The following is a 16,461-nucleotide window of genomic DNA, read 5'->3' as shown; positions in this document are numbered from 1 at the left end:
AAACAAATCCAGGTGTCCAATTCCAAGGTCTTGGCCCTGGTAGACCGAGGTCTGCTCTTTTAGGATTGGTGGCTCGCTACCCCAACCTATCAGGGAACGCGCATAAGATGGTACTATGCCTGGGCCCAAGAAGAAGTTGATTACTATTTTGAAGTATCAAAAGTATAAGTTTTTGAACAAGTAAAGCAAGTTTTTACATAAGTATAAAGTATTAAAGAATAATTCTTTAAACAAGTGAAATAAAATTCAGAAAGTGTTTAGAATTCAGTAAGTTTAGTTCTTTATTCTACCATGTTTATCTAGTAGATGAGTAGATTTCATGTTTACCTATTAGATGAGTAGCATGATTAGCCATTAGAATTACATGAGTAGATTCCTTAGCCTTTCTTTGCTATTAGTTTGACATGAGCAGTTATGTTTATGCTTTATTTCTTTTTAGAGCATATAGTTTCCAGTTCTTTTCGTATACATGCACATTCGTGATTTTGTGAGTTAGATAGCGCTTACTAAGCAAATTTTGCTTATAGACTACACTTCCTCTTACTGCAGATAAAGGAAAAGAAAAGATTTAGCAAGGAAGGCGACAAGGTGGCGCGGATGGTGTGTGATGCTAGGACTATGGAAGCCTTGGGACTTAGTTTAAGAATTTATTAAGATTGCCATTTATTAAGAATGTATTAGGAGTCATTTAGTCTTCCGCTGTTAGTTAATTGTATGTTTTTTATTTTGTTTCTGCTATTCATTTTTGATTTCATTAAACTGCGTGGTGATGTTATTCCTTTTGGTTGATTGATATGTGTTCCAGCCGCTTGTGGCTGAGTATATATTGCATGTATTGTTAAATATGGTCACCGGTACAGGGAAGACTCTGCCGGAATTTTTCGGTAAGGGATTCCATGTGATTTTTAATCACACCGGTTAAGTAGAGTTAGTAGTAAGTAACGATCATCCTTAGAGTATAGTAGTAGTAAGAAGGGTGGTTGTTACACTCACTCTGCTTCGATCTGGTCAACTCCTATCCTTGGATCGGTCGACCAATCCCAAGGTTCAGTCGACCGATCAGATGACCTCCTCATCCGATCAGATCCCCCTGACATCGATTTGGTCAACTACCATCCTTGGTTTGGTCGACTGATCCCCAGGTTTGGTCGATCGATCCCTCGACTGAACCCTATTTGTAATATGGAAATCTGGTCCTTCTATGCTGTGGTTTTGTCGACCAATCAGGCTATTTGATCAACCGAACATGGCTAAGTCTGACCCTGCAAAAATGTTAGTTTCCTGCAAAGCAGAGTTAGACAAATAACAAATAAAACAAATAAGTTGACAGCTTTCGGGTTGTCCGGTTTTGACTTCGAATTTCTAACTGAAAACCCTAGATCGAACCGACGCCTACTGTTCCCTCCGCGGGGAACGCGTCCTCACCTACTCTACTCAGGAGAAGTTATCTTTTTCCAGTTCAGTCCTCCATACCGATTGGACTTTCTGTTAGAGTGTATACTAAAAGCCTAGCTTTTGTAAACATTTATTTTTGAAATAAAAGAATCATATTGGTCAAATGTCTACATTTATTTGTTAAGTGTAGTTGTTCAATTAATTTATATTGTAGATAACATGGTGTGTGGTGTCACACACAGAAGATCATGTTATCAGTTCTTTATAAATTATAAACAGTTGCTCACGACTAAGATGGAAAGGAACAAACCATTGGAATAGTCGTAATGTAATTAGGTATTAGTTTATCTTGACTAATAAATTACACTAGTACACTCTAAGTGCATTGAGTAGGACCATTTAAGGTATGTTTTTTTTTTATACTGACTTAATAAAAGAACAAGACCATAGTTATTATGGAAGTGTGTGCTCTTAATCCTAATATAATAATAAGCACATATATTTAGTATTTATTTCTTTGACTTATCAAAGGGTGAGATTTAGCTTGATAAATCTATAGGCCTGATAAGTTAGGAAATGATATTACTTATAGTGTATGTTGTTGATTATAGAAGGAAATTGTGTCCTAGTCATCTAGGTTGAGAATGTCCCCAAGATAAGCTCATAAGGATTGTCATGTTAAACCCTGCAGGTGGACTTAGTCCGACATGACAATGAGGTTGAGTGGTATTACTCTTGGACTAAGACATTAATTAAAATGAGTTGTCAGTAACTCAATTAATTAGTGGGCATTCGATATCTTAAACACAGGGAGACTAACACACTCATGATGAGAAGGAGCCCATAATGTAATTTGAGATTGGTGTGGTAGTGCAATAATAACTCTATAGTGGAATGAGTTATTGTTGATGAACTTGAGTTGTGTGTTCGGGGAGAACACGGGATACTCAAGCTCGTCGAGAGGTCAAAACCAATTTCTCCTCTAGGTCCCTGTCATAGCCTCATTAAAGCCTCAAGTCCATCCAAATAAAATCCCATCTTGGTGTCCAAGAAGGGGGTCGACCCAAGGCTTGGTGACCAAGCCAAGGGTCGGCCACCATCTCCTCAAGAGGGCCGGCCCTATGCTTGGTGCCCAAGCAAAGGAGGGGTCGGTGAGTATATTTCAAATCAGGGGTGGTGTTTTAAATTTTTAAAATCTTCTCTTTGTAGATAACTACAAGTTTAAAAGAGAGATTTTAAAATTTAAAACTTTCCTTATTTGAATTAGGCCACATGGTTTAAAAGAGAGTTTTAAAAGTTTTAAAACTTTCCTTATTTAACAATCCTCATGGTTTTTTAAAAGAGAGTTTTAAATTTAAAACTTTCCTTTTTTGTAACCATGTTAAAAAAGGAAATTTTAGAAGAGAAGTTTTAAATTTTAAAACTTGGTTTTAATTTTAAAAACTTTCCTTTTTTAACATCCACATAAGGAAAGAGAGCTTGTAAAATTTTATAAGAGGATTTCTTCTTTTATAAAATTTTATAAAAAATATTTTTCTTGATGATGATGTGGCCGGTCACCCTTGCTTGGTATCCAAGCAAGGGGTCGGCCATTAAAAGCATCCAATCATCCATGATTCAATTAATTGAATCAATGATTAATGATTGAATCAATCAAGAGGAAAGAATATAAAAGAAGGGGAGAGGAGGCCTCATGCATTATCAAAAATAAAAGGGGAAAAGGAAAAACAAGAGAAAGATTTTAATTTTTGTAAAAAGTCTTTCCTTATTTGCCTTGGGCAAGTAATATAAAAGAAGGGGAGAGGAGGCCTCATGCATTATCAATTCTTATTCTCAAGTTGGTCCTTCCTCTTGTGGCCGGCCCTCTCCCTCTTCTTTTCCCCTTGCTCTCTTTTGTTCTCTTGTGGTGGTTGCCAGATTTTAGAGAAGGAGAAAGAAGGCTTTTGGGTGGTGTTCATCTTGGAGGATCGTTGCCCACACGATGTCCAAGGCGAGGTGAGGAATATGGCAGAAGATCTCGAGGTTATTAGCATACAAAGAAAATGTATAACTAGTAATTGTTTTCCGCATTATGCTAGTTATTTTTCTTTGTATGAATTCCAAACACAAGAGGCATTAGATTCTAGTTTTTTCAAATTTGTAATTTGAGTTGTGTTTTTTTTTTGTTTGTTGAATTTGTGATTCGATTGTTTTTTTCGGTTAAACCTAATGTTATTTTAGGAAATTAAATATTGAATTTCTATTAAAGGCTTTGTCGAGGCAGTGGTGGATGATCCCATACCCAAGAAGGCCTAGTGCCTCGCCATGTTTGACCTGGGAGTCTGTTAGTTAGAGCCCTAGAGCCAATCATTTGATGATTGTATGGACTCATGTATATCATATTCATGTACATATATTAAGGCATTTGATTTTTGGTTATTATGCTTATTTGTATTAGTGCCAGATAAAATAAGTATAGTAACGTCCTAGAGTAGAAAGGTTCTTACCTATATCAATCGATTGGTTGAATCGATAGTGAGATGATATAGGGAACACTACTCTAAATCATTCCTAGTCGAGTATTAACATTCAGGGACAATGTTAATACAATAAGACTAGCATGTAGGTCAGCTCGATGACTTGATCTCACAAGTCATGGATATAGAGATATCAAGCTGACACATGGGTATGCATTGGAGAATGTATACTGAATGACCCGCCATGAGAAAGTATCATGGATCGTTATATGAGTGTCATATACTTTCTCATGTGGCTATTAGTATGACTATTAGTCCTTTGACCTGAAGTCACCATGGATCCCTACATAAGGAGTTATGTACTTTGGTTTCGTCAAACGTCACCCGTAACAGGGTGGACTATAAAGGCGATTACTGGGTATGTAATAAATTATGCAGAGGGATGTGAGTGATGTAGATGGGATCTATCCCTCCCATATGACGGGAGCGACATCAATATTCTTGATAGAGTTAGACCACGAAGTGCATGGTCATGCCCAAATGAGTCAACATGAGATGTTGAGCTCATTTGATCGAGTGAGTCTACTTGGAGTTCAAGATTTAGATTGATTAGAGGATGACACGGTCTATGCCTCACATTGATCAATCTAGATGTCAAGGATAGAAGGACATTTGGCATATTTTGTGAGGAGTCACAATTGGTAGTCACAAGGTGATGTCGGATCTCGACATTCTTGTAACTTGGGTAGTAATGATGTGTTGCTAGATACCGCTCATTACTTATGCTCCTAAATGGGTTTAGGGCATTGCCAACGTTACAAGAACCTATAGGGTCACACACTAAGGACAATTAGATGGAGATTTGGTTCATATGATGAACCAAGAGGATTAGATTCATTTGATGAATCATATTGGATTAAGAGTAATCCAAATTGGGCTAATTGAGTTGGACTCAAGTTGATTCATGTATTTAATGAGTCTAATTTAGATTATGACTCATTAAATCAACTTAATTTAATGAATTAGATTCATTATATTAAGTTGGCTTGAATCATATGGTTGGATTAGATCAACCATGAGAGAGATTTGATCAAGTTTGACTTGATTTGAGAGGAAGAGAAAAAGTCATGTTTGACTTGACTTTTTGCCACATCACTAGTGAGTTGGCAAGATGTGGACCAATAGGATTGCTCCACATCATCAATGTGTGCCACCTCATGGAGGTTACAAGCCTCCATAGCATTTAATGTGGCCGGCCCACATTAAATGAGGAGGTTACACTTGTTGCCATGTCATTTAGTGAGGTGGCAAGATGTGGACCAATAGTGTTGATCCACATCATCCTAGAGTGCCACCTCATGGGGGTTACAACTCTTAATGGTCTCCACATTAATTGGAATTAATGTGGGGGTTACACCTCCTAGAGTGGCCGGCCACTTGATGGCTAAGGGGTTTTTTGAATTTCCATTCATTGATTCATTCACTCTTCTTCTCCCTTGGGTGCTCTCTCTTCTCCTTCTCCCATTCCTTGGCCGAACACTCCATTGGTGCTAGCACACCTTGTGTTTTGGTCATCTCCTTCTACTTGTGTCCGTGTGGATACATATAGAGGTTGTCTACTTTGACAACTAGAGATCCGGCGACATCTTGGACAAGCGGGAACGCGAAGGGCTTCGCTACAAGGGTAATGATCTTAACTTTAGTGTAGATCTAAAGTTTTTACAAACTCGTACAAGAAAAAGGTTTTTCGATAATTTTGTTTATGAATCTTTGCACGAGATCCATGGCTTTGGGTGTCTTGGGGTTTCCGTGACGCGAAAAAGCGGTTTTCGCGGCCCGAAGAACCCAACAGAGTCGATTTTAGAAATAAATATTTAATTAACTTTATAACATAGGTTGAATTGGATCAATAGTGTTAAGTTTCGCTTGCGATCCAAATCTAAACCATTAAGAACAGATAAGTTAAATTTAGAATCAATAATGTTAAGTTCCATTTGCGATTCCTAATTTAACTTCTAAAGAACACAATAGGTTGTTTAGGAAAGGTTCGACACTTGTATAAAATTTTTGTACAGTGGAACCGGTACGATCTTCCTAGGACCAACCAACAATTGGTATCAGAGCTAGGGTTTGCCTCTATGTGTTTTGGTTTTCTGTTAATTATGCACATGCCATACATAATTTAGGTAGGATAATAGTAGGATGTGTTAACTTTGTGGTTGTAGGTTCCAACTATTATGACTTATGGTTGTTGTGTGTGATTGGACCCTTGGACATGTCAAGGGTATTTTATTGTGTGTGCATGATTGTAATATTAAATACAGCAGGAGTTGTATTAGTTATTAGGATTTTACACTTTTGTTTCGATCTAGATTACATGTACATTCCCTTATGGAATATAGGATCGATAAATGTAAAATTCTATTATTGTCGTAGATCGTATCCTTACGAGGTGTGGTACTATTGGAGCACCAGAGACGCAGCGGAATAAGAAGCAAGATGGATGCGGCGACGGGACCCGATTGCGGTGGCCAAAGATGGCAGCAACTAGGGTTTGCAGCACATGGAGGATAGTGATAGAAAATGCCATAATAGTTAGAAAAATATTTTTCCATATTTGTTGCTTTATTTGCTATGATGTGTGCTCACATAGTTTAAAATTCCTCGCCTTAAATAACTAAGTGGGAGAGGGATTTTTAAATAAATTCCACGGTCTCCATTGCTGATTTGTAAGTGATGCAACAAGCTTGTGTGTTGGCTCTGAGTGCCTCCCTCCACAACGGATGGGTTTGTTGCAGATCACTAGATCAAACTTCCTTTATGGATGGTTATAGGAAATTATTTAGGAGTGTGTGATCTTCTCCAACCGAAGGGTTGCAATCCTATTTACACTATGTGAAAAACGACGTTTTACTTCGCCACGATTTACTTCATCAATTTAAATATACGAGGTAATAGTGTATAGGCAACTTCGCTGAAAAAACTGACGAAGTATATACAAATATAGACTTCACATATTTAAAAACGCGGGCTTCGCTTTAAACTGAAATAAGCTATTACTTCGGAAAGTTGTTAAATACCGAAGTAGTAACGTCGTGGATAGAATTTTTAGTGTTTACTCCGAAGTAATAGTACAAGAGTTAACTTTTATTTTGAGACCACTTTTATTTCCCCTCACTTTTTCGTTAACTTCCCTCTGCCGAAATAAGGTTGGACCTCCTCTTCCTTCCCCTTCATTTCAGTCCTCTCTGTTCCCTCTCGTTAGGGCTTCCCTCTGCCGAAATAAGGTTGGACCTCCTCTTCCTTCCCCTTCATTTCAGTCCTCTCCGTTCCCTCTCGTTAGGGCTTCTGATTTGGAGTCTTAGGCAACAGAGACGAAGGTTTCCTCGTTAGGGCTTCCGAAATAAGGTTTGGCAACTTGAACTTTCTTACGCAGGGTTTAGGTTGCAAGTGTTTGAGATATACCGTATGTTTTCTTTCCTTCGATTTCTTTTTCTTATTCTTCTTCTTTTTCTCCTCCTTTATTTTGCAAAATCATGTTTTAGACGGTCTCCAATTTGTTGTAGGTTTGGTGCTATTCTTCCAACAAAGACAAGTGTTTGGAATTTTTTTTTTGCTTTTTTTTTTCATTCTCTATGTTTACGAGGTCATTACCTAAAAATACGCATGCTTTCAAGTTAGAGTAAGACATGTGTTGTACTCTTACTCCTTCAAGTTGTCCCCCAAAATCTCAGTTCCACATGTATTAATTTTTCTTAAAAAAAAATACTTGCCTCCTAATGCAAGCAAGCATAGCACCAATTGAATTTAAATATCAACTATAGAAGATGGATTGTTTTCCCATGAGATAGCAAAAACTAATGTAACTAATGTGTGTTTTTGTTTCCTTGTTCAGACAATTTGCTAAGCAACCATCAACATTCATATACAAATCAATATTGCTAGAACACTCACCTTTATAATTTCTATTTTGTCCTTGCTCTCTCGGTGACCACTACACTCCTATTCAAATCTTGATGATGAATGCCTTCTTTCTTTATATAAATGTGGTCAGATACTTTATCTTTGTCCTCTTGAAATGGATTGAAATAAAACAGAGATGCATCCAATTTCTATCTAATGCCTTGTGTTGTATACTCGATCCACACTAGGTATAATTTGATAAAGAGTGATTACATCTCTCTATTATTTACTACTCTCTTTGGCATAAGATAGCTTAGCATTTTCTCCACTAGGTAGATGATGATAATAACTTTTAAATACAACATTCACTAATAGTTATAGTAAATTCTCACCATCCTAACATAATTTATCTTTGTGCTACCTGTTTCATCCACTATGAAGATCCCAAATACAGCATTTCAGAATCAGACAATCTCAACTATGCTATCACTTATTGAGATTAAATGTGTAACTGCTTCATCCAGCATAAATACAACAATTTAATTTAACAATTTCTAACTATGATACCACTTAAGATAAATAATTTAATAAAATTCAAAGTAAATCTTTGGCTAAAAAAAATATGAGAGTAAAAATACAATAAAACTAAATAAAATTACTATTCACACTTTCTATAGTTACATCTCAAACCTTTCCTAACTCCTCAGGATGACAAAAAAAGTTCTAATAAAAAACTTGTGTAAGCTCTCTGAAAATGTATCACACAACTTGTACAAATGCAACTCAGCATATCTCCTACATTCTGAAATGCTCCATCCATGAACAATTTATAACCACCATAAATTTCAAGAAATTTGGTTACAATTGGATTAAACGAACTCAAAACTGCTTCCATCATAAATTTCAACAATCACAACAGCATGATTATGAAAAACTGACTTTAAAATCAGAAATTAGAGGGGTTTTCTTTTACTACTATCAGGCTGAATGGTCTCCGACACTGGATTGTTGACAACCCAATAGATTCAATCTATTTAAGAGCGTTCATATGTCAAATGATTGAGTGTGCATGTTCGAAAAAAGACAAGTGTTTGGAAATTCAACTGGTGCCATGCTTTCGTTCTTTATATATCCACATATTGTACAAAATACGCATTATTTTTCTTCATGATGAGTAGAAAATATTGACAGCTGTTGGAATGAGTATAAAATATGGAACTGTGCTCGATATGAATTTGACTACCTTTTTGCAGTCTTACTCTAACGTTTGCTTAACATATATGTAGTATCTTCAGGTTTTGATCAAAGAACACATTGAGCTAGCGGTAAATAATTTTAGCACGATAATTCTGAAGAAGTTTCTTGGGATTCTGTTGTACTATAATGGATAAATCCTGGATTTACTTAGATAGGAGGTCCAAAGAGTATGAGGAGGGTGTAGAACAATTCATTAGAAGTTGTTTGCAGAATCCACATATCGACCCCAATTTAATTTATTGTCCTTGTTGCAAATGTATGAATCTTAAAAAGGGAGCGGTTATGTGGATTCGGGAGCATCTTTACTTCAATGGTTTCAGTACAAATTATTTGAATTGGATTTGGCATGGTGAGGCTGCGGAGAAGGATAGATTAAATTCGAGTGTCAACCAAGAGCCAACTGATAATTGTCATGATAATTTTGAAACTGTTAATTTGTGTGAGGCAGCGTATGATAACCATACAGAAAATCCAGAAGCATTTATGAAGTTTTTGGAGGAAGCAGAGAAGCCACTGTATAAGGGATGCAAACGTTACACAAAGTTGAGTGCACTTGTAAAACTATACAATACCAAAGCAAGGCATGGGATGAGTGATGCTCTATTTTCAGATCTACTAGCAGATTTTGGGGACATGCTGCCAGATAACCACAATCTGCCATCGTCAATTTATGAAGCAAAGAAGACGTTGAGTTGTTTGGCTTTGAGTCATGAAAAGATTCATGCTTGTTCCAATGATTGCATCCTTTATAGGAAACAATATAAAGACTGCGTAAGCTGCCCGAAATGTGGCTTATCAAGATGGAAGCTAACCAAGAAAAATGTTGAGAAGAAAGGTGTTCCTGCCAAAGTGGTTTGGTATTTCCCTCCCATACCAAGATTTAAGCGCATGTTTAAATCTTTAGAAACTTCCAGAAATTTAACATGGCATGCAGATAGCACAAGAGTTGTTGGTCAGTTACGCCATCCAGTTGATTCACCGTCATGGAAATTGGTGGATCATATGTGGCCCGACTTTGGAAGTGAGGCAAGAAATATTCGCCTGGCACTTGCAGCCGATGGAATTAATCCTCACAGCAATCTTAGTAGTCGCTACAGTTGCTGGCCAATCATGCTGGCCACATATAATTTGCCTCCAGACATGTGCATGAAAAGGAAATTCATCATGCTAACGATGCTCATTTCAGGGCCGAAACAGCCTGGAAACGATATCGACGTCTACCTTGAGGTTCTGGTTGATGATTTGCAGCTCTTGTGGGAAGGAGTTGATGGAGTTTATGATGCTTATCGAAGGGAGGTTTTCACTCTTAAAGCAGTTCTTTTATGGACCATCAACGACTTTCCTGCATATGGTAACCATAGTGGATGTACTACACATGGTTATTACGCATGCCCAATATGTGGTGAGGATACTTATGCAAAGCACTTACCAAATGGGAAGAAAATGTCATTTGCTGGGCATAGATGATTCCTACCACGATTTCATCCATATCGGAGGCAAATAAAGGAGTTTAATGGCATGGAGGAACTTGGTGAAGCAGGTAGGCCATTATCTGGAATTAAGTTGTTTGACAACCTTTCAGACATAACATGTGAGTTTGGAAAGAAAACAAGTGTGAAGGGGAAAATAAGGAAAAAAGCAAAGGAGAATATTGTGGAAGACATTGAAGAAGAAAAGTATGTTGGAGCTACAAATTTCAGTAAATGTTGGAAGAAGAAGTCAATTTTTTTCAATCTTCCATATTGGAAATACCTACATGTTAGGCATTGTCTCGATGTTATGCACATTGAGAAAAACGTTTTCGAGTCTCTGATTAATACTTTGATGAACATCAAGGGAAAAACCAAGGACAATGTGGCAGCTAGGTTGGACATGGTTCAGATGGGAATTAGACCTCAATTGGCTCCTAAAATTGGTGAGAAAAGAACATATCTACCTCCTGCAGCATGCTCATTCACAAAAAATGAGAGATTACAAGTATGTAGGTCATTAATGGATATAAAAGTTCCGGAAGGTTTCTCATCAAACATGAAGAATCTTGTCTGCATGGATGAGATGAAGCTAAGTAGCTTGAAATCACATGATTCTCATGTTATAATGCAGCACTTCCTGCCAATAGTCATACGTAATTCTCTGCCAAAATATGTTAGATATGTTGTCATAAGACTATGCTTCTTCTTCAAAGATATTTGTTGCAAGATTATCGATGTAGCCAAGTTAGATAAGCTGCAATCTGACTTGATTGTTACACTCTGCTTATTGGAGCAGTATTTCCCCCCTTCTTTCTTCGATATCATGCTCCACTTAACAGTTCATCTTGTTCGTGAAGTCCAATTATGTGGACCAGTCTACTTCAGATGGATGTACCCATTTGAAAGATGCATGAAGGTGTTGAAAAGTTACGTAGGCAGTCGAAAATATCCAGAAGGTTGCATTGTTAGGAGATATGCAGCAGAAGAAGCAGTTGAATTTTGTTCAGAATATCTCAATGACCTTGATCCTGTTGGGGTCCCTAAATCACTACGTGACCCAAACGCAAGCATTCCTGGATTCTCAGCAAGCAATTCATCAATCATCGTCCAACAAATTGATCTCCAACAAGCACACTTGACTGTTCTAGAAAATACAGAAGAAATATCTCCATACATTATGTAAGTGTACTGCATAACTAATAATTATATGTACTTGGCAGTCCATATGTATTCATGAAAATAAAACTTTAGAAGTAAAATTCTTCAGTGAACACAAATCCTTCTTGAAGACAATGTTTCCCAAGAAACAGAAAGATGCAAGGTGGATACAAGATGCTCATAATAAGAGGTTCATTGACTGGTTTCGTGCAAAGGTGATGTAGAAGATGCTAACATACAATATTTGTTAATCATTGTTTTGATCACACTAATTAATAGGAATGCATGTCAGGTGGCTGCTGAAATCGATAGTTGCAATGGTGGAATGACATCGTCATTGAGATGGCTGGCCCATGGACCACGTGTGCGAGTCTTAAAGTGTGATAGCTATGTCATAAATGGCAATTTATACCAAACAAAAGAGCGGGATGATGAGAAAGTTTGTCAAAACAGTGGTGTTTCTCTACTTGCCAACACGATGCTTGTTTGTAGTGCCAAAGATAAGAATCCCGTGTTAGAGAATGTGACTTTTTATGGAGTTATTGAAGAGATATGGGAACTAGACTATCATCAATTTCAAGTTCCTCTTTTCAAGTGCGCATGGGTATCAAATGACAAAGGAATACAATACAATGATGAATGTGGCTTCACCTTAGTTAATCTGAACAAACGAGGCCACCAGAAGGATGAATTTGTGCTTGCAAGTCAAGTTAGACAAGTATTTTATGTTGCTGACCCACTGAACAAAGGGTGGTCAATAGTGCTTCAAGTTCCAAATAGATGTTACGAGGGAGAAGAGGATCTTTGGACCATAATTCCCGAAGCTCGACCAATTGATAATGTTGATATTCATTGTATTCCTACACATGAAGGATACTTTAGATCTTCTAAAGAGGGTTTCTTTGTAACAAACAAGAAAAAATGATGTTTTCCACTTTTATGTCATCTGCATTAATATTTATTGTTTTTACTAGTATTATTTTACTTGTTCGTATGTGTTAATGTTATTATTTGTATCACGTCTTCTTTTATTATATTGTCACTGCAGACTTTATATACCATTATCTCATCATTTATTTTCCTATATGCAGGGAAAAGAATAATGCGTCCTAAAAAACAGCGAAAAATAGCAAAATATGATGAGCCACGTGTAGTTGAGGACACCGAACTACACCAAGATGCTGATGGGTTAGCAGCTGCAGAGCTACGAGGAGAGACTGAAATAGAACAACCTCCTATTACTGGGCAGAAGAAGACTCGGGGGCCTACATCAATGTGCAGACTTATTGCTGCTGCAAGATGGGGAAAAAAGTCGACGATTGAATATGATGACATAGGACGACCTGTGTACAATGAAAATGGGAAGGCACTACAATCTTTCATAGGCTCTGTTGTTAGATCCATGGTGCCTATTAACATAAAGTCATGGCCCACTATTCCAGAGAACATGAAACATAAAGTGTGGGAAGAAATATCGGTGAGTATAATCCAATAATACACTTCCTTATGAGATTGCTTATGTTTTTTTTCATTGTGATTTTTTCAATATACAAACTGATAGCAATTACTGCTGTGTGTTACAGAATGTCTTCGACTTAGCACCTCAAAGCGAGGCGGCAGTGATGAGTTCAGCAGACCAGAAATGGAGAGACTTCAAAAACAAACTCAACAGTAGGTTTGTCTGGCCATATAGAGATAATCCTGAAAAACTGAGGTCACCACCGGAGCAGTATCAGATCCCATCTGGAATTTGGAAAGCTTTTGTTGATGAGAGGCTACATCCATCTTGGGAGGTACTTGATGATATTATCATGTTATATTTAAATTATTATATGCACCAAGATTTAAAATATTTAGGGCATTTAATTAACAAAATGAAGTTCTGTACAGCAGGAATATATATAATAAGTTCATGTACAGCAGGAATATATATAATAAGTTCATCATACTCCATCCTATTGTTTTTAAATTCTAGCCATTCTTCTATAAATTTACTTTTTTTTTTACGTGACATAGGTCACTCATGAAAAACAAAAGGAACGGGCGAGCAATTGCAAGTATCATCACAAAATGTCTCGCAAGGGATACATTGGATTGGAGACTGAATTGGTAATCCATGGAACATTATATTATCCTTTTCATGTAGTACGTCATGTTTTAAATGATCATTTTTTGGAATTGTAGAGGCAGAGAAAAATATTCAGGGAGGATGAGGAAGTTGATAGGTCATTCCTTTGGCGTAAGGCCCGCGAAGACAAATCCGGAAACATCACAAATACAGAGACTGCTGAAGTTGCTGAAAAAATTGTATTATTTTAGTTTTATTTCAAGTTCATTCATAATAAGTGAAAAAAGTGTCTTCATTGGATATTTAATGTTACCTCCATATTTGTAGGACGAATTGTTGGACAAAAAAAAGAGGGGAGAGTTCATATCTTCTGGAAGCAATGACGTATTAACTACTGCATTAGGGAGCCAAGAACCTTACGGAAGGGTTAGAGGTGTAGGGGGATTTGTGAAGCCCCAAGTCTACTTCAAAACTCCAAGGAAGAAGAGGGAGTTGGTGTCAAAGGCTTTGGCTGAAAACTTCAAAGAGCAAGCGGAGGAAACAAAGATTTTGAAAGCTGAAGTTGAAAAACTGAAGGCTCTTCTTGCTCGATTTATGCCAGAAACAAGTGATCGAGTTTCTGAACGTGTAGCATCTAACAAGTCATCGCACATGGCAGTTCAAATATTGGAAGATGATGTGGAAGTTTTTGAATGCGACAATTCATTCAATCAGGTTTTGTATTATATTTGGTACATTAAATTTGTTTCCTAGCTTCAGATATTAAAAGATAATATCTTATTGTTCAGGGGAAAAAATGTCATTTGGCTCTGAAGAATAAGGGGAATGTGGTGGCATATGGCACGATAGTATCCGACGGAGGCCCAAATGTAATGCTGCACAATGCTCCACTTGGGGAAGGCAACTTAAAGGTGTCTGTTGATGTTGTTTTACAAGAGGAAGCAGAGCTTCCAATTCCACTTAAGTCAGGACCAATAGTAATGGTAGATGCTGTTGGAACTGTGGTTGGCTGGCCAAAAGAATTGGTGATATTTCCGACGACAAAGGTATTTTCAGTTCACTTTTCTGTTGCTATAGTTATATATTTTGCTACAATTATTTAAAATTACAGAAAAAGGAGAAACCTGCACCACCATTTGCTATTTTGGAGGTTCCTGATGAGAAAAATAAATTCAAGGAAGTTGAAAGTGCTCTACCAATGTCATGCAAGTTTTTGTATTCTTTTGTTGTTAGACTGATGACTGAGGAGGAGACCATTCCTATCGAATTTGATGAAGCCATGTTTGGACGTAATGTGAGTACATCGTTGTTGAGAGAGGATATCATGCGCTGTATGGAAATGTGAGAGATAGGGTCCAGGCAAATATTGGTTTACATGGGGTAAGTTATGTCTTATATACAATTCTTCTCTTTGCATGAGTTCATGTCTTAAGTAACCATGTTTTTTATTACTTGAATGCAGTTACTTGTACAAGTACTTGAAGGAAACAAACAGGGCTGAGTATGTGTCGTTTGTGGATCCCAACAAAATACCAGCCGCTCAAGATGGCAGTACCTCTTCACAACACATTGCTAATCAGTTGAAAGCATCAAACGGAGACAGCATATGCCTTATCCCATACAACACTGGGTATATTTTTAATCCCTGCTCAATTCCTAATACATAGTAGCTTAGCTATATATTGACAATCGTGCAGGAACCACTGGATCTTGACCGTTATAAACGAGGACAAAGATACAATTTATTTGTTGGACTCAATGGGTAATAGGAACCGAGATAACGCTTGGAAAACTACAGTGTGCAAGTATGTTTTAGATTATGTAGATTATGAATAGATTGATTAGCAAATATGAAATGAAATAAGTTCTATTTTTACAATGTAGTGGAGTGAGGACGTACCTTTGTATGAGGGGTAATCCAAAACGACCAACTTTCAAACAGTTGACGGTATGTCTTATTGAAAACATGCATTCCTGGTTCTTATATATTTGGTTTTTCACTTTGCATTAACTTTGATTCATTAGGGTAATCTCAAACAACAAGGTTGTGTTGAATGTGGATACTGTGTCATGCGGTACATGAAGGAGATTGTTGAATGTGAGGATCTACAGTTGGAGAGGAAGGTGTGTGAATTTCTTCCATTTTGAACAGGAATGCACATACTGAATCAAATCGTTCACGCCCTGCTACTGCTTTCTTCTCATGCTTTGATATGACTTCTTTCCTTCTTTTTTTTCCTCGCCCTTAGATGACACCCTATTTATGGTTTTATACAAAACTGTGTTATGCATAGTTCTATTAGTAGCTTGGGGAAATTAGTAACTGATTTGGGCATGGTTACCTTATAGACCTAATAAACTATTAAATTTCTGCTTGCCGATGATTGAGAATATAGAAGGCTGTCAAGGAACAACTATAATAGTCTTGCTATTAGCACTAATGTTATAAAATGCTTTTAATTAATACTAGTCATTTGCTAATAACAATGACAAAACCTTTCTAGACACGTGCTTAGTTTAAATCAAATCCAATAGAACCTTAGGCATCAAAATATAAACTGTATTATGAGTTGAAATTTAGATGTTTTAAGATGAGAGACAAGGGATCATAAGTCATACCTCGATATTGAACATTATTTATGACCAAGGTGGGTAGAATACTGACATCTCCACGAGAACCATGCCCAAGCTACCATAAGAAAATGTTCAGCATATCAGCTAGGCTACTTGAAAGATCCAGTTATCCGTCCAC

General features: G+C 37.1%; 1 protein-coding gene and 2 long non-coding RNA genes across 3 annotated transcripts; all 3 read left to right on the top strand.

Moving 5' to 3' along the window:
* Nucleotides 1-9,293: 9,293 nt before the first annotated feature.
* LOC122054996 lies at nt 9,294-10,478 on the top strand. The gene has a single exon (XM_042616400.1). It carries the CDS (start codon nt 9,294-9,296, stop codon nt 10,476-10,478), a length of 1,185 nt encoding a protein of 394 aa, XP_042472334.1.
* A 2,921-nt stretch (nt 10,479-13,399) lies between these two features.
* Nucleotides 13,400-14,016, top strand: LOC121968421. Its single transcript, XR_006108136.1, has 3 exons — nt 13,400-13,434; nt 13,658-13,750; nt 13,826-14,016. It is a non-coding gene; the product is annotated as an uncharacterized LOC121968421 (long non-coding RNA).
* A 1,067-nt stretch (nt 14,017-15,083) lies between these two features.
* On the top strand, nt 15,084-15,786 carry LOC121968420. Its single transcript, XR_006108135.1, has 3 exons — nt 15,084-15,339; nt 15,594-15,657; nt 15,735-15,786. It is a non-coding gene; the product is annotated as an uncharacterized LOC121968420 (long non-coding RNA).
* Nucleotides 15,787-16,461: the final 675 nt, after the last annotated feature.

The sequence above is a fragment of the Zingiber officinale genome, chromosome 3B, assembly GCF_018446385.1.
Source record: "Zingiber officinale cultivar Zhangliang chromosome 3B, Zo_v1.1, whole genome shotgun sequence".
In the NCBI taxonomy this organism is placed as follows: Eukaryota; Viridiplantae; Streptophyta; class Magnoliopsida; order Zingiberales; family Zingiberaceae; genus Zingiber; species Zingiber officinale.
This window is presented reverse-complemented; position numbering and strand designations above follow the sequence as displayed.